We start from the raw sequence: 18,746 nt of genomic DNA on the forward strand, positions 1-18,746 counted from the left end.
ATTCACTAGTTGTTATGGTTTATTTGCAACACGCGGTGTTCTCGTTGTAGAAAATATGTAAAAGTTAAACCACAAAAAGAATATTTAAGGTGGCTAGTTATATTTATCAAGCGATGTTGATAGTGGTATCACAGTAATTCCCAATCATTGGTGAACACATTTTGGTCATCTTTGTCACATAATAGTTTTGTTATTGAAATGCGACAAGCATGTAAAGATAATACTTTTTGCAAAGTTTAAAATATTCTGTCAAGGGGGTCATGTTAAATTTGCGACAATTTTGAAAAGGTGAATCTGAATTCACGAAAGGATTTTTTTCAACTTTGCAAAGGAGGTTTATCTTAAAATGCTTATTACAATTCGATAATAAACAATGTGTTTCACCGAGTCGTTTTTGAATTATAAGTTCTCAAAGCTAACGGGTGCCTCGTTGCCATGGTAACCTTTATATCTGCCATAAAGATAAATGACTGGGCATTTGTGTGATACTAATATTCTAACCACCTTGGCAATGCCCTAGCAGATGCTTTTCTTGGCAAAGACTTAAAATTATGTGATGAAAACTATCGAGGAAGTTTAAATCATTTGCTTTGAAATGGCCGTTCTCTTATAGTCACCCATAAAAGATGGGTTGAATCTCTTTCAGTTAATTTTAGTTTTGAAAGGACAACTCTTAATTTCGGGAAATTTTGAGAGCGGTATAAATCTTTTATGATCCAACAAATTGGGCGTCAAGACACTGGGCTCTAAAGTGAGACTTTTCCAAGTTCCGTTAGCAAGGAACTTGAGTGTAAAGCGAAAAAATTTAAGTTTGAATATTGAAGATTCAAACCTGAGTAAAGAAGAACTATTCTGGGATTGTGTGAGTTAGGGATTTTTCGTGGTGCTTGTAGTTGTTACTTTCGTGACTCGTTTTCTTCTTTGTTTTGTTTAGATAACTATTACTTATCAACGAATATGTACATTTTTTAAGTTTTTGCTATTCGTGCTGTGATTGCTGTGATCAATGCAAGTTTCGTAATATAACCTTTGGAATCATGTAATTAGACACACCACATTTTTATCAGTTTAGTTACGCCATCTACATTCTCATTATTATTTTACGCTATCTCTGTCATCGCTATCGTTCTAAGCTATTGTTTCTACAATTTCTACCCTCGCAGGAGCAAGATCAAAGTAAGTCTGCACATCTTTAGTCGTAATCGCGTCGTTATAGTTTAAGATTTAAGTTCCATCGGTATCCTTGATTTATGTTTTGTATCTTAGCTAGTATTAGCTTACATAAGCCTTTTGTATCGTTTAGCTTTTAGTTCGAACCACATAATCACAACCACAACCGTTACTACGACTTCACATCACAAGTATATCTATATTTTGTTATTCTGATTCCTATATTATTGATTCATCGCTCCTTCCAAGAAACGCTAACGATTGATTTTACTGTGACCTGGTTTCTTTGGATTACAATGTGCGTTCGAGTGTTTCAAGCTCCTGTTAAGCCCTAATCTACACGTGGCTTCGCTCCTGGAAAGTCATAGTATAGTTATGCAACACTCTTGTGTAAGCAATAACCTGTAGGCTTTATTGTTCCATGCCTGTTTAATTACGTTCAGAGAAAGATATTGAACATTATGAGAAATATAAAGAGGAGGGTCTAACAAAGGTTTGGCGGCGGGATGCGGGATGACAGAAATCTTAATGGCGGGATGCGGGATGCGGGATTTGTTCATTTTGACGGGTAAGATGAGTGATAGTTTTGAAAATGATAGCGGGATACGAGTGAAAAACAAATCACACGTACTCTCTTCGTAAAATGTCTAAAGATCTCAAAATTGGATGGCATCAGTGGATGGTGCAACCACTAACCTCGGCGTCCTCTGAGACGGCCATCACAGCAGCCAAAGGTACTTTTAACTGTTGCCATTATTGCGAGAGAGTAGTGGTCGGCCACAGTCATCTCCGAAAAGAGAAAATTCTGGCAGTTCTACTAAAGGCATGTAAATTCCTTACGAAGATTCACGAAACCGTCAGGTTAGTTTATGCGAGGTCTCGAAAAGCTAGTGGATAAGAAAAAAAAATTGGCTTTCTATTCGTTCCGCGAGGAACGAATGTGCTTCTCACTTTTGACGAGGATAAGTTAAACTAGAGGAGAAGTTTTAATTTTATGGAATTTGATAGGGAGTGTTTAATGGCTGCCTAATATTGTCAATGCCTAACATTGGCAATGTTTCACTTTCATAAATAAGTTATAATCTCTTGGTTATGGTGACTCAGGTTTTACTCCTTTCCCGATCGGAATACCAAGAGTTGCCCAAATTGATTTGGTTTCTTCGTGGTAAAAAAATAAAGACAAACTATATGACCGTTGTTGCTCAATATTCCCTGAATTCCACCGTGATTCCGCGATGACTTTTTCAAAACTTACAAGGTGTTTAGTTTCCGGCTAGAGGCTAAATTGATATCGTGACTAGCGCCTGTCCAATCGCAATAAATATAACCATACATTGTCAAAACATTTTTGTCACCTATTATCTTATGATTTCTACGGTTTCTCTTGAAAACTATTTCGTGTAAAACCGTCCTGGGAAGTAACAACGTTTTGACATAAACAGGAAGGGGGATGCCTGCTGCACAGACTAGATATAACCTGGAATAAAGGGATTTTGAACAGGAAACGCAGTCACTAAATTTCGAACTACAAAACCATTGATCTTCCTGAGATTTTACTTAAATGATGTATAAGAGCAGCTGAAAACTAACATTCGTACAAATTTTCGCTCCGAATGGGTTCTTGGTTTTGTGATACACTACGCTTGAATTTCTAAGCTTTTGCGTGACGCAGCATTTACATGACGGCCTGAAGATCTGTCATGATGGTTAAAAAAGTGGCTTACATCGGGGAACTTGGCTATCTGAACAGTTAATGTCTTAGAAGAACTATTATTTTAATGTTTTAGAGTTTCTCGAGGGATAAATTCATGCTTTTGTAGCAAAACTCAGTGACAGATGTTTCTGTTGGTTTCCGACCGCCATGTTGGTGCCCATACGGATGGGCACCAGCATGGCGTCTCCATACAAATCTCTATAAATTTGGGTAGAAAATTTATCCGCATATCTCGCATAAGAAAAATTGCTGCGACGAGAATTTTGGCGAGAGTCTTTGCATATTTACCTTGTTTCATTTTCATTGACCGGTTTTGATTTTGATTTTGATCTAGTTTGAATTGCGTGACACTGAAAACCAGCAATTGTAATGTTTAAAATGTTTTTCAGTTCAAATCGCGGGGACAACGCTTGCCATCTTTGCCACTATCATGCTAGATCAACACTAGAGTCTCTAGAGGCCATAGTGTTGATCTAGCATGATTGTGGTAGATCAACACTATGACCTCTAGAGACTATGGAGGCTAAGTATAATTGTTATACCTCCCAACTCAAATACGTTTTCCGATTGGAGGAGAACGTGTCACGTGCCGTTGGTCAAAACTCACTGACTCCCTAGGGAAACAGCAACTTGAACTTTCGACTCGCACGTGATCAGGTCGTACTCCTTGAAACCGCGGCAAATTTGTGTGTCAGCCGGCGTCAAGCAGACAATTTTTCGCAGTTGTTTTTCTATTTTGGAGTTGGGATGTATAACAAAACACTTAGTGACTGGCTCCGCGGAAAACATTGAGTTTTGTTTCCCTTTGGGCCAGTCATTAAGTGCTTATTGTCATCCCCCGTACAAGATCTGAAGAAATTATTATTGAATACACGAGAATTCCAGCACAATCTTTGTAAGTCTGTTCAAATCTTTTCTCGGTCCTGTCACCTATCCAGTATTTGGTTTGTTTGGGAAAAAAAAAATAGAAAAAAATTATTTGGCCTTATCTCCAGACCAAACATCATTAAAGCAGAATTGTACAATAAACTTTTTTCAATGAGGATACAACTCTTCTTTCTCTTTCTCTTCTTTCTCAACTCTTGAGGATATAACTCTTCTTTCTCAAAATGTTACGCCCCTCTACATGACGCCCTTTACATTCGGGTTTTTATAGTCATGGAATTTGTCTCTTTTCGAGCTCGGCTTTTGCAAATTGTTAACCTTCGAGCAGGCCCACGTTGAAGCACAAGCACGTGGGGCGTAGCCGCGAGCGCGAAATCGAGCGGCGAAGCGGCGAAGCAGGCGAAGAGGCGAAGACTCCTTCTCGCCGGAACGCTGTGCTCTTCACCGCTTGCACGCGCGACCCAAAGGTGAGCCTGCTTACTAGCTAGCAGCAGTCCTAATTGCGAAAGTCATAAAATAGAGATAATCAAACTCCAACAGACACATACTGCGACAGGTAATCTTCTCGACGAATTTAACTTACTTAATTTTAATTCATGTGGTAGTTGTCGAATTATGAGCCTCCCAAAACGTCAGGCTGTGACGTGCAACCATAATAAAAGATAAGTCTGATATTTATTGTAAAGAATTGAAACGCAAGAATCTTGTAGGAATAAAATTTGCTCTGTCAGCATATACAGCAGTTGTCTGAACTCAGTAGTTTGCTGCGCGTTCTCAGCGCCTCTCAGCAACATTATAAGCCTCCAATCATATTCATGAGTCTCCCAACATAATTATGAGCCTCCCAGCAGAATTATGAGCCTCATAGCATAATAATGAGGCTCACAGATAATAATGAAGCTCACAGCATGATTGCGAACCCCTTGTGATTAACTATAATTGAACCACTCAGAATGGCAGAGAATAATTTCGTTTATTTTACATGTTTTTAATGGTGGAACGAGAGCGAGACCCTTTTAGAAAAGCTGAAGGCTTTCATTTGTCTCCAAGAGGTTGACAAATTCGCTTTTCAAACTTTCATTTGTCCGTGTTGTTTTGTCCAACGTGATTTTGTATCTACAAGAGTAGCTAAAAATTTATAAAGCTGTTGTTTCAACAAACTTAGAGCACCTGAGTAATAGTCAAGGATCAGTTTGTAGTCTCACTCATAACACCAAACTTGTTATACTCAGCATAAGTAGTATTCCCTTCAAAGTCTTCCAAGTCTACACGCAGCATGCTGTTACCATCTGATATCAGGCGGTGGATTTTGTCCAGTCCGAGCCAAAACTCGCCATTCAGATCACCTAAACCAGCTTTGTAATCTCTCCAGTCAAGGAAAAAATCAACAGACCCGTCCAGTCTCTTCTGGAACACTGTCCAACCCCCACCGGCTGTTGTTTGGTCACAAAACACATCAAAGGCAGGCAGGTTGTCAGGTTTGATAGTGTACACACCGTCTTTTCTTCCGCCAGATTTGTAAATTTCTCCACAGTTTTTGTAAGCCGCCGAAGCTGCAAGAGAAAAAAATGATTGAAATTTTGAGATGGAGCGATTTTGTACCTGAAACAAATTTTTCTAATCGCGGAGACCCAGCAGGAGCTATTTATGGGGAGTGGAAAGTCGAAACGGCGAAGAAAAAAGTCACTCAAACATTGCAATACGTACTTGCTTTTGAGTGGGCTTTGAATTCACAGACGAGAGCAACTTTGCTCTGATGCTCACCGATTAAGAAGAATAACCCAACGAATTTTTCTGCCTTGTCAGGAGAAAGCATTCATAGAGCTGTTAGGCCCGGTGTGACTCTCTCCCCAGGGCTCCTCGCTTTCTCTTCTACTTTTCGCGGCCATTTTTTCCCTCGCCGTGTCGACTTTTCTTGGTCTCCATCAACTGTTCCTGGGTCTCCGGCGATTGAATATTTTGAACTTTCAGAAATTGATACGCATAAATTATCAGTATACATTACTTTCGTCGCAAGTTGTTCCAGTGAATCTAGGGCGACAAAGACAACGAAAACCTTTACTGGTGAATCCAGCTTGACATGCGCCATTGTTCAGACATGGGCTGCTACTACAGGGATTCTGTTCAGAGAGAGAAAGAAACGATGGAAGCAAATAAATGACTAGACATTATGGATTGTATATATTGTACTGAAATATTTCTAGCTAGATCAGGAGGGAAAAAAATTTAAATGATTTACAATTTCTTATGTATGTTTACTCTTAGCTTTCTAGTCTTGTGATTTATTTAACAAATGCATGTGTCGCCGAAAATATTCAGTATAATTCTGTATAACTAGTTAAGACTGTTTTACATTACCTCAATGGCCAGATATGTGTAACTTGGGTGATTGTCAAGAAAGGTGATAAACTGGTTTTCATCCGTAGCATTGTTCAACTCGCATTTGTGTGTTCCCCTCTTTAAAGGTCCCAAATTGATGGACACACAATTGGGCTCCATATAACAGCACAGTCGACAGGACCCCTCATTAGAGACCGCCTCACTCCTGATCACGTGATTCTTCATTGCTCTGTTTGCAACTGGTTCCTTGAATATGATGTTGCGGCATTCGTTGTCTGTGAGAAACAAACAAACAAAAAAAACCTAAATGGCTTCCTCTGATAAAAATATTTACCTTCTGCTCACACGGGCAGATCGTTTCTATCGCCGTGCTGTTATCAGAAGGGAGAAGGGAAGGTTACAATGCTTCATGATCTGTGTTTTTTCCAGAATATATCTTTCACAGACATTGAATCTTTCTGTGATACAAATTATCCAACGTTTTCCATAATGAAGATAGGATCTTGAAAGAAAATCGAAAAGTTTTTCTAGGTTGTGTAAGTTTGCGAAAAGGGAAAATATATTTTTATCCTTGAGAAATGTTATTTTTCTGGGTGAAAAAGCTTTCACGAAGATCCTGTGCGACCAGACAATGAGTAAAATAAGTCGGTTTGCATGCGTGTATTCCTGAGATGTGGAAATGAAGAGATTGTAGAACTTAAACTAAACTTAAAACTAAACAAAACTAAACTTAAACTAAAGCAGATTTAATGTTTTGGAGACAAAATGAATTTAGCAGAGATATGAAAAAGTCTTGGTTAGCGCAAACTAACAGACTGAGAAAACTACAAGAAACTGAAACACTTACCAAAGCAACCAAGACATAATGGGAATATGTTCCCAAACGAGATACAAAGGCAAAAGATAGTAGCAATGTTATGCTGAACTGAATCTCCAAAGAAACCATTCTTCTGTTTGTGGAGAGAAGTGTGCGAAGTGAACGCTCCTGAGTTTCAGCCTCCACGGTCTTTTTTTTTTTTCACTTTTGAGGACAAGAAGTTAAAACAGAGCAGGAGCTCCTGACGGTTTTGGCGAATTTAATAGAATGCATGTTTATATCTCAGATATGAAACGATAATTTAATTTTGATTTAATCATTTTTCGGAAGAAACCTCTCCATCCCTTTTTCAGTGTAAATATAACAATACAGGTAAATTGTATAGAAATAACTGGTACATACTAACGAGTGCGTATACAAAATTTAAAAATGCGTGCGGATTACAGAGATGGCTTAAATTAAAGTGTAAAGTTGCTGATTAAGGGAAGAGTTCACTATTCTATTCAATTTGCATCTTCTGTAACATTTGCACTGATGAAGGCAGAAGTTTCTGCCAAAACATGTTTGTAAAATTTATTGTCGTTTATATCTGAAATTGGTTGTGACTTTCCTGCGGTCCAGACCTTTTGGTAAAGTTTATATTGGTTTAATGGATTGCCTGATATATTGTTTTATTTATATAACTGAGACAATTACTTCATTTTGATTGGCTGAGAGTAGGCAAATCTATCGTTAATTTTTAATTTGCACTGCAGTGCAAATACGCGCGCGCTTTCGTGATTTTCCCACTCATATAATAAATGCGTAATCGCATAAAGGCTCGCCGAGCAATTAAGGATCTAAACTACTTGTTAGTGTTTGAAAATTCTTTCCAATTGCACTCGCCTAAAGGTTCGTGCAATTTTGAAGGAATTTTCAAATATCGCTAGTAGTGTAAATCCCTTAATTGCACACGCATTCATACGACTACCTATACAAATTTTCACTTTCATGGATAATTACGCTATGGCAACCCAGGACATATGGCGGTGTTCCGTACGTAATAGTTGCTGTGTGTTCTCAGTATAATTATGAGTCTCCCAACATAATTATGAGCCGCTCGGCATAATTATTTCCGCTCGTGTTAAAAGCAACCACGCAGGATAGAATAGTTTCCACCTCGTTGTAATCGGACAGTGTAATCGGACGGTTGGCTGTCATCGGACAGTTACACGAGTCAATCATTCTAAGTCCTCTCCACTAAATCCATCAATAACAACATTGATTACAGTCACTATAGTAACCAATTCAAGAGACTGACTTTGTAACTTTGTGAAGGTTTAGTTTACAGTGATTGTTTTGAAAGAAACTTAACAGCCATTTTGCGAGCTATTCCCCTATTCTTAATTATGATATTTAAAAATGACTATTAAAAGCTATTTTTCAAATAGTGTGAGATTGTAATGGTTATAATTAATTGGTAACAGGACATCGGGTCGTCCAATTCAGTCTGTAATCATATTCATGCAGTGCCGTAGCACGGCGAGCGCCCCCCCCCCCCCCAAAAAAAAAAAAAAACTTTGACTAGCACGTAATAAAAATATTCGAAAGCAGAAAAGTAATAATGTTGGGATACTGTTGGATTCTTTTAGCGTAATTAACACTCTGGTTAACCCTAATTTTTCTTTGTAACGTTTTACAACAAATGTCAGGCAAATTTTTTTTTCAAACTCTTACAAAGTTTAAAGCAGCGAAACCCGAAAGTGGTGTTGGATTTTTGTGTTTGACCGCTGTAAACTGAGCCAATAATCTTGGTAGGCACCTTCGGTCAGCGGCCACGTTCTTCCTGCTTGTTTCCAGAACCATTCAACATTCGGTTCGATAAAGCATGAAATTTTATGGCTTCGACAGGGAAAAATCAAGAGTCTTTTAAGCAAAACACAATCCTCAAATGGGTGGGACCTGATCGTGAGCCATCGAAGCCATCAAAGAATGAAAACCGTGAAGAACAGGCTCGTTTAGAAGAAAAATCCCAAGCTGGAACATCTGGCCCACAGGCAGCAGGAACTTCAAGAACTTTGAATTCAAGCATAATCCCCACAAGCCAAGAACCTGATTTACTGGCACCAGGTCTGGTATCAGTGTTACAAAGCCCCAATCAACCCAAGAGCTGAACAGCGGCCATGGTTACATTACGACAAGAAAACTGATATTGTGTTTTGTTTGATTTGTATGAAAGCCATCCGAAATAATATGCTTTCCTCGGCAAAGGCTGATCCGAAATTTACGCGGATTGGCTATGGGAACTGGAAAAATGCAATGGATAAAAAGAAAGGGTTTCAAAAACACAAGTCATCTGAATCTCACAGGGAAGCAGTAGCCAGATATGTTACAGCCTCAGCAACAACAGTCGGCGATGTCGGAGAGTTGTTTTCTGACAAGCATGCAAAGGAAAAAACAATAAAGAGAAGAATTCTACTCCCGATCCTTTCAAACGTCCGTTATTTAACTCGACAGGCTTAGCCACTTCGAGGAAATTGGGACACCCACGTGCACAGTGCAAATGAATATAACTGAAACTTCTATCAACTGCTGAAACTGCGATCTGAAGAAAACCCAAGAATAATTGAGTGGTTAGATCGCAGAACTGAAAAATACGCATCCCCGATTATACAGAACGAGATGCTCGATGTTCTTGCTCTAGGTAAGAAATTTAGTAGAGGTGCATGAAGAAGAAAAGGGGAAGTGCGAATCACAAACAAAAAACAATGAAAAAAGGTAGTCTGGAAAGATGGGATTTGAGCAAAATTTGGACTGGGAAATGGGATTTGTAGCCCCCATTGACAACCCTCTTAATAATATCCATTATTGTGCGAAAATATATATTAAAAACGTAAAAATCCATACGTTTCGAGGCTGCTGGCTCTTCATCAGTGGTGAAAATGCAAATGAAACTATCTTCTTGCTCTAGGTATGCTGCGGGAAATATCAGAGAATATTCAGAATGCTAAGATCTTTACAATAATGGCCGATGAGACAGCTGATGTGTCTCTCAAGGAGCAACTAGTTGTGTGCATTCGTTGGGTTGACGACTTGTTCGTTATTCATGAAGACTTCACGGGGATGTTGCCATTGCCGAGAACCACTGCTGATCAGATCGTAGAAACACTAAGGGACGCACTGCAGCAAATGAATCTCAATATTCAGAATGCTCGTGGTCAGTGCTATGATGGTGCTGCAACAATGGCCGGTGAGAAAACTGGAGTGGCAACAAAGATTAAATCTGTCAATGCAAAGTGTTTGTATACACACTTTTATGGCCGTGCCTGGAACTTGACTGTTGCTGATGCCATAAAATCAGTGAAATATATGAGTGATGCACTTGATACAGTCAGAGAAACTGGAAAGGTGGTGAAAAAGTCCCCGCAAAGAAACACACAATTAGATAAAATTAGGGAGGAAACCACAAATGAATCTCGCGGAGCTCATGCTCTTTGCCCGACGCGATGGACTGTTTCGTGGCGAAGCATTAGCATCGGCGCTAAACGACCATGGTGAACTCGATCATGGAGCTTTGGGATTGGTCACTTGAGGTATCGAAAGACACAGAAATGAAATCGAAAATACTGGTGTGAAAAGTGTAATGACGCAGTTTAGTTTTTTCTTTGGTTGTTGCTTAGGCGAGAAAATTTTGCGACAAACCGACTACTTGAGCCGTGCTTTGCGGAGTTCTTCAATTTCAGAAGCTTAAGAAAATATACTGGCTCGGGATGTGGTTAAAACCTTGTTAACAGATCGAAGCGATGAGTCATTTGATCTCTTTTGCGCTCGCATCTTAAAGAAAAAAGACAAGGAAATCAAGTCTATTGAAGACCCAGTGCCTCCGAGAAGGATGAAAACACCGGAAAGGTTCGAGCTTGGAAACCACCAAATTCATCATTTTCCTCAAACCGCCAAGGAACACTAAGAACGAGTTTATTTTGAAGCCATTGATTTTGCAACTACCGCCGTCACATCAAGATTTGACCAGAAGGACTTTAAAGTGTACGTAAACCTCCAGGAGCTCCTTTTGAAGGCTACTGCCAAAGAAGTGTATGATGCTGAACTGGCCGAAGTTTTGAAAGTTTATGGTGAAGATTTAGATGCCTACCATCTTGCATTGAAGGCCAGCTGTTACTCCTCCCACAAGTCGCTGCCTCAATGGGGTTTGACACGTCAAGATTCAACATTGATGACCTAATATCATTTTTTCAGTCAATTGATGGTTCCCACAAATTGCTTCTGTCTGAGATTTGCACACTGGGCAAGTTATTGTTGGTAATGCAGCGATGAATGCCGCAAGTGAGCGGTCATTTTACGCTTTAAAGCGCGTAAAGACATATCTCCGTTCAACAACTGGAGACGCAAGGTTGAACCATCTCATGATGCTTCACATCCACAGGGACAAGACTGACACGACTGACCTGGTAGCTGCAGCCAACCAGTTTGTTGGCAAACAGGAGAACAGAAAACAGTTGTTCGGGACATTTACCCCAAATGATTTGCCACGAAAACTGTCTTTGGTCTCGCATGCAACCCAAGCATCCGAATGAAATGAAATGGTTCGTGGGGTCTATGTAATAGTTAAGTATTTATTACACAACACTGTCAATTTGTATAATAAACCTGTTCAATTAGGAGAGTACAACGTTCATGTAACATGTCCGATCAATGACTTTAGTCAGTTAAACATTGTTGTAAACTGCTCTCAGAAGGCTGGAAAGGCTATTTTAGAGAGCCCAGATTTCAAAACCTTCTGGGGGTGGGAGGGGGGGCATGCCCCCGGACCCCCCTAGAAGCTCGCGCCTTCGGCACTCAGTCGGGTGCCCCCAATAGATTTTACCCTGCTACGACACTGTCATGATTAACAATGGGACTCCCGCTTCGCGGTCGTCCGATCTTGCTAATCAGTCGTATGATATCCCTGCCTCTAGGATATTTTCACTTTGCAACATTTTTTTTACAGTTTTATTTATTTGCAGTACAAATTACAATTTACCATGAAAACTTACACTACCCGCGTATTAAGCGTAGGCTAATCGAGACGGGCAGCTTAACACATGATAATATCATAAAACTATAGTAAGTTTTGATTATTGCATAGAGAGATCTTAACAATAAAAGTTTTTTACATGTTGTTTATTATAGACTTTCCTCTTTCGTTTGCCTTTTACGGCATTAAGCGAAACAGTTTCTCCCTAGATTAAACTCCATGTTTGCCTGAGCATGCGCGTACTCGTCGTTGAATTGCAATTTTCATGATCTGTATATATCTATGTTTATGTCTATGTCTGTCTGTGTGTGTCTGTGTCTGTCTGTGTCTGTCTGTGTGTCTGTCTATGTCTGTGTCTGTGTCTGTGTCTACGTCTATATCTGTGTCTGTGTCTATTTCTACTGCTATTTCTATGTCTATTCTGCGTAAGATTGTTGCATGTCTTTACAAAGCTTAGAAATCCTCTGGTCTTGTTTTCATCTCGGTCTTCTTCAGGGAGTATTCATGTCCCTTCCAATTCTTCCAGTTCACACCAACACCAAAGGGCGAGGGATTTGTATGATGGTACTTGCCATTCAGGTTGGATCGGTGACACGGGGAACTGTACCACCAGGCCCCGTGAAACCTGCTCGCACAGTGTACCTCTTCTTGCCCGTTCTTATGCTGATCATTATCTTGATCTTTAGTGGAAAATGGTTGATCGCCATGATGAGAAAGAGAGTCGCTAGCATTACCTGAATATCAAATTAAAAAATGAATAACTGTCATGCGAGACCGAGGTATTCTATATTCCGTTTAATTGTTCAATATTTTTCGAAAATTAGCCTGTTCTAAATGCCCCATATCCCATTATTCATGTTTCCCCTAAATATCTCATATCCCGATTTATTTTTACTAATATCCCATATCCCAGAAACGCCTAATAGGGCCACCTTTTGGTTGGTTTACGATACGCCTGGGGTGGGGAGGAGGGGGGTACGTCGGTAAATTTCGGATGTGTCCCAGGGGTCTTCAACTTTGACCCTATTTAAGGATGAAGCAAACGCCACCCTATCACGGGGAAAAACAAAAACCAAGAATAGCGTGAACGGTTCAACTAAATTTCGTTTCACTGGAAATTTCCAAATAGTTAAGTCTTAACAGATTTGTTTAGCTGGGCTACCCTACAGTAAAGAATCACACCGGGAATACAATGCCAACAGGGGCAAAAATAACACGCTATTTAAGGATCGACAACGTTAAAAACCATACCCTATCCCGCGGCATATATGCATAGCTATATAGCCCATATATGGGACTACCCCTCCCGGGACGATACGATTACATTGTAGAACGTTGGACCGTTGAAAGTTAATCCTTTTGATATTCCCTGACGTCACTTTCGAATTCCTTATAAGGAAAAGTTAACAAGTACAATATTTGCGTGTTATACAGTAGATTGTCGTGTTTCCATGGTTTCACTTCAGTGGTCCGTATTGAATACTGGAATACCATTCGAAAGGCAAATTGCTTACTCTGGGTTTAATCGGTGATAAGTATGGACAGTTTATTTGTAGATAGCTGGGTCATATCCCATCCCATCCTGTCCCGGATTGTTTTTTCAGCCCTTATGGTGATTAAATCCCCCTTTCACCCTTGTAAGTGACTCATCGCTAACTCTTAGCTTCCATTTACAACATGTTATGTACAACATTTTGACCACTGATTGTTAAATTTTAGGCTGTTTGAGAGTTGAAGCCGATTAACCTTCGCAACTCTCGGTGAGAGTTGACAAATTTATTTTTCAATCTTTCAGAAGTCCTCGCTGTTGCTTTTACCCACTGGATAAAGGACAAAATTATAAGTCTGATAGGCCGAGAGAACTGATCTTTTTTTCTTAGATTAAATCATCTGAGTATGAACCGAGTATCAAATTTATTTTTCAATCTTTCAGAAGTCCTCGCTGTTGCTTTTACCTACAGGATTTCGTATCTACAGCTGTGTACACGAAAAAAGGACAAAATTATAAGTTTAAAGGCCAAGAGAACTGATCTTTTTTTCCTTAGATTAAATCACCTGAGTAATTGCCGAGTTTCAGCTTGTACTTGTCATTCTCACTCATAACACCAAACTTGTTATACTCGGCATAAGTGGTATTCCCTTCAAAGTCTTCCAAGTCCACGCGCAGCATGCTGTTATTATCTGATGTCAGGCGGTGAATTTTGTCCAGTCCAAGCCAAAATTCATCATTCAGGTCACCAAAACCAACTTTGTAATCGTTCCAGTTAAGGAAAAAATCAACAGAACCGTTCAGTCTCTTCTGGAACACTGTCCACCCCCCACCGTCTGTTGTTTGGTCACAAAACACATCAAAGGCAGGCAGATTATCAGGTTTGATGGTGTACACACCGTCTGTTGTTTCACCAGATTTGTAGATCTCGGCACAGTTTTTGTGCACTGCAGGAGAAACGCAAAATCAGGCCCAGAACTTGAGCTTGGGAGAATTTGTTTATAACGTTTTAGAAGTATGTATTTTCAGAAAATGTCAGAGTATACAGTCTCTATACCGATACCTTGATTGCAGGCTGTTTCAGTGCATTTAGTGGGACAAATACAACGAAAACCTTTATTGGTGAATCCAGCTTGACATATGCTATAGTTCAAACACGGGCTGCTGCTACAGGGATTCTGCTCAGAAGAAAATTATAGAGAAAAAAGAAAATTAAGTCCCATTCTATTGCAAAATCGTATTTGCTACTGCTGAAATTTTCCAGAAATAAGAATAATTAACATCTAGGTAGTTATAAATATCTTTACACTATTGGTACATAGTATTGAAACGATTAATATTAAGGCGAAGACAACGAGCTTACTTAACAGCGAGTTTGATGATAGAAACACTAATTGCAATAGGGGGCTTATTGACCAAAACACATGTAACGAGATGCTTATCAGAAAGGGAGCTGTTATTGGAAGAAGGGCGGTAAATTGAATCACAAAGGTACCTACTCTTAAAACGTTTATTAAGACTGTTACCTCAATGGCCAGATAGGTGTAACTTGGTTCATTTTTAAGAAAGGTGAAAAACTGGTTTTCATCCGTAACGTTGTTCAACTCGCATTTGTGTGTTCCTCCCCTTAAAGGTCCCAAATTGATGGAGACACAGTTGGGCTCCATATAACACAACACTCGACAAGTCCCTTCATTAGGGACTTCCTCACTCCTGATCACGTGATTCTTCATTGCTCTGTTTGCCACTGGTTCCTTGAATATGATGTTGCGACCATCGTCGTCTTTGAAAAACAAAACAAAGCATAAAATTTATTAACTTTATGCTTATACAAAAGCTGATTTTTTTTTATAGGCCTGGAAGCGGAGTTTAAAAGTTTATATATAGCGTGTCATTAAGCGCTGCTAAAAGAGGAGGCAAAAACAAAGCCGAAAATGATTACGGACGTTTTAGAGAGCAGGTGGTGAAAAATATAGTGTATATCTCTTTTACTGGTGGCAGATCATTCCATTAGCAGCAATACCGAATTCAAAGTACATACACTAAATATTGAAACAAACTTTTGTTTGAATCACCAACATAAAAGTTATTCGAAACGCAGCAAAAATGTGTGTCAGGGAAACTTTTCGGAGTTACAGTCTCCGAGGTAAATAACAAGTCAATACGCACGGTTGATATCAGTTGAATCTCGCTATTTCTAATCGAACTCTCAGGGGAAACGGAAAATAGTTCGGAATAGCCGATGGTAAATGACTGAAGAGCAACTCCAAGGTAAATGGTTTTAAGTTCGAAATAACGGGATATTCGAAATAACCGAGTTCAAATTATGGGGTCCGACTTTATCTGACATGTCAGAGCAGGCGATAATGCAGAGAATTCAACTAGAGTAGATCTAACAATTTGCATGCAAAATCAAGAGATGTGGAAAACCTACTAAAACTAACAAAAAATAGGGTAGGTGTAGAGTTAATTTCACGCTGGTGGAAAAGTGGAACAGTACACGGCACCGCAGAGGGTCCATGTGTTTGGAGGATGTAGTTCATGATATGAGTGTTGATAGTGCCTTACGATGAAGTGCATTAACCTAGCATTTTATCAGGTTCCTTTAGTACTTCTCCAATCGCTGGGGCTGAGGCAGTTAAGAGAGTAGAGTGGCTTCCCACGAAAAGCAACACAGGCCAGAGCTAAAACCCCAAATTGTTCGATCCGGACCTGAGACAACCTCACTAGCATTGGGTTTACCGCACCTTCTTTGGAGAATATTCTTGTGATTCTACACGTTACACATTAAGATATGTACTTACCGGAGCAACCAAAACATAGTGGGTATATGACTCTAAGCGAAATAGTCAGGATACACACAATAGTTACGATTTTACACTCGGAAATCTGAAAAGAAGCCATCCTTTTGGATGTTTGTGGCGAGTCGTACGAAAAGTGATTGCTCGTGAGTTTAAGTAAGTAAATATCACTCACTTTTGACAGGAAGGCAAACCTAAACAGATTGTCATTTGTCACGAACTTGAACTTAATGCCATAGTCATAAATTTTTTATATCAGTCCAACATTGTTGAGTCGTGGGTTTGTTTTAATTAATTTATCATACAAGACGAGAGCATCTATGATAAGAATTTACTTCTCCTCTCCAAGCTAATTACCTAGCACAGATATAGCTGATAGCTGGATAAAATTTTTACTGTGAGCTGAGAAATGACTGACGCGTTTTGCCACTGACAGCTGAGGACTGATGCTTGCAAAACTTTATTGGTAGTTGAGAAATGGGTTGAAATTTTTACCTTAGAGTCGAGAAATCGTCGAAAATTCAACCGACAATTGAGATTCTGAGCTCCCGGCCCCATGCATCTCCTCCTATCAGTCAGTGGCAAAACGATGATAAGACATAATGGACCAAAGAAGTTTGGCTTGATTAAGGCAAAATAGTCAAAATAGGCGCCTCTATTCTTAAAGACATCTACGCTGCTTTTAAAACTTCAAAGTTTTTTTTTTGAAGTCTATTTGTACACCTGTCCAACAACTCAAACACCCACGAGTTTTAGCATTTTTTTTTAGATCAAACTGAGCTTCGCCGAAAATGTGATCTTCCATATCTTGAATTTCTTTCCAAGCTGGCGATATAATATAACAGCTTCTTAACCCCGGCCGAGATTTAACGTCCTTCAGTTTAGTAGAAAAGGAGTTATATCTTCTAAGAAATACTTATTATCCCTGTTTGCTGATAGAATAAACTGAATGGACATAATTAGCAAAACTTCACCCAATTATCCACCCGCATGAGCGGATGAGCGGATATTGTGTCAAAGCGATTAATTGTCATTTGCAAAGCCTTCAACTGCTCTTGAACGGAAATAGGCAAGCAGAAATGCCGATTTCCAAATTGCAATCACTTGCATTAGCGAAGATTCAGTCGATTATTATAGCTCATGGTCTAACGCAGTGTCTGTAGGTGATCTAGCTAAAAAGGAAGGAAAATAGAAGATATATTAAGGTATCAGTAAGGGGAAAATTTGCAATTTTGCATAATTTTACTTTTTTAAGCGGTTGGATAAATCTTAAAGTAATCTTTTAGATAAAAAAACTCCACGAAAAAATCTTATATCTGCCGCTAGTTATTGCGCGAGAAAGATTGTTTTGCATATTAATTACTTAATTGAGAGTTGACAAGTTCTGTCAAATAAATTAATTATCGAGGCAAGAAGTCACATGACATCAAGATCATGCTGAGTTGACACGCGATTCGCGCGCCATAATCAGTGCCGGATGTTTTCGAAGAAGACAGAGCGATCTTGCCTGTTTTCATCGGCTAAAGGAAAGCCGAAGAAGGCGAAAAACACTTTCAACAAAGAGTGGGCCGCTAAATTAGCGGAAAGCGGCAAAGGGTTCGTTTTACAATCAAGAAAAATTGCTGGATGAACGCGACAACGATCGCGATCACGAAGCCAGCGAGCAAGCCGAAATGAGCGCAAGCCGCGCTAAAATACTGTTGCAAGAAACTGTCGAAGCAGAGGAGATTGACGAAGAGAAGTGGACGAAATTGAAAGGCAGATCGATTGTACAAAATTAGAATCAGCAGTGCAACATTTTTTTTCTTACCCAGCTATTGTCATTTCTTCCAGTATCTTTGCCTTTGCATCAACATCAGTCGATGTAGTCCCGTTTATGGCGTCCTCTCCAGCGTTTCCCTTTGTGCGCTTGCATTTTCTCGGGAACCTTCTACGGGCCTTCGGCATGTTAACAGTGACATGGTCATAATTTTGAAGATTAGTCAACCGATACGTAAAATTTCGAACGCTAATATAGTAAATCAAAAGATAATTTCACGTTTACTAACTTTGGAATTCTGACTTCACACATGAAAAAGCGGTTTATTCACTGGTGAATAATTTACCGCGCACCGTCGCGGAAATTTGTACCTGTTCCATGTTAACTGTCACAGTCCTATTGTTATACAGAAAGTTGATTCCTCTGCGGTGTCTCCCTTGGTGTGATAATCTCGTAACACTTGCCGCCGAATTTTATTTTTTCTCTGTTTCTCGAAAGTGAAAAATAGGCGAGTTGTACGTGCATTTCGAGTTCCAGGTCGGCAGCCCCTGGACCAAATTGGCTGAAATTCGGAGAGAATGTTGTCAGAACGAACGCCGACAAAACCGTGTCTGCGAATTCTGATTACTCTTTTCATTAAAAAGTTATGCCTTTTTTTCGCGGGCAGTCCTATTTTTTTGCTTTTTCTAACTTTATCCTCTTGTAAAATAATAACAAACGCATGTGCCAAAAATCTGAGACACGGTTTTTGAGGTCAATG

The 18,746-nt window shown here is 39.5% G+C and overlaps 3 protein-coding genes and 1 pseudogene across 3 annotated transcripts; 2 read left to right on the forward strand and 2 right to left on the reverse strand.

Moving 5' to 3' along the window:
• Positions 1 to 4,957: 4,957 nt before the first annotated feature.
• LOC145466236 (ryncolin-2-like) lies at positions 4,958 to 6,268 on the reverse strand. The gene is made up of 3 exons (XM_081449965.1): positions 6,128 to 6,268; positions 5,775 to 5,889; positions 4,958 to 5,322 (listed from the first exon to the last, which is right to left on the reverse strand). The coding sequence occupies exons 1-3, from the start codon at positions 6,266 to 6,268 to the stop codon at positions 4,958 to 4,960; spliced, it is 621 nt and encodes a 206-aa protein (XP_081306091.1).
• Positions 6,269 to 9,727: 3,459 nt separating this feature from the next.
• Positions 9,728 to 11,232, forward strand: LOC145465676 (zinc finger MYM-type protein 1-like). The gene is made up of 2 exons (XM_081449447.1): positions 9,728 to 10,712; positions 10,759 to 11,232. The coding sequence occupies exon 1, from the start codon at positions 9,879 to 9,881 to the stop codon at positions 10,461 to 10,463; it is 585 nt and encodes a 194-aa protein (XP_081305573.1). The 5' UTR covers positions 9,728 to 9,878; the 3' UTR covers positions 10,464 to 10,712; positions 10,759 to 11,232.
• Positions 10,472 to 11,497, forward strand: LOC145466237 (zinc finger MYM-type protein 1-like; annotated as a pseudogene).
• Positions 11,498 to 12,380: 883 nt separating this feature from the next.
• Positions 12,381 to 17,390, reverse strand: LOC145465675 (ficolin-2-like). Its single transcript, XM_081449446.1, has 5 exons — positions 16,231 to 17,390; positions 14,953 to 15,209; positions 14,490 to 14,604; positions 13,993 to 14,373; positions 12,381 to 12,671 (listed from the first exon to the last, which is right to left on the reverse strand). The coding sequence occupies exons 1-5, from the start codon at positions 16,328 to 16,330 to the stop codon at positions 12,391 to 12,393; spliced, it is 1,134 nt and encodes a 377-aa protein (XP_081305572.1). The 5' UTR covers positions 16,331 to 17,390; the 3' UTR covers positions 12,381 to 12,390.
• Positions 17,391 to 18,746: the final 1,356 nt, after the last annotated feature.

This window comes from Orbicella franksi, chromosome 13 (assembly GCF_964199315.1).
Source record: "Orbicella franksi chromosome 13, jaOrbFran1.1, whole genome shotgun sequence".
NCBI lineage: Eukaryota > Metazoa > Cnidaria > Anthozoa > Scleractinia > Merulinidae > Orbicella > Orbicella franksi.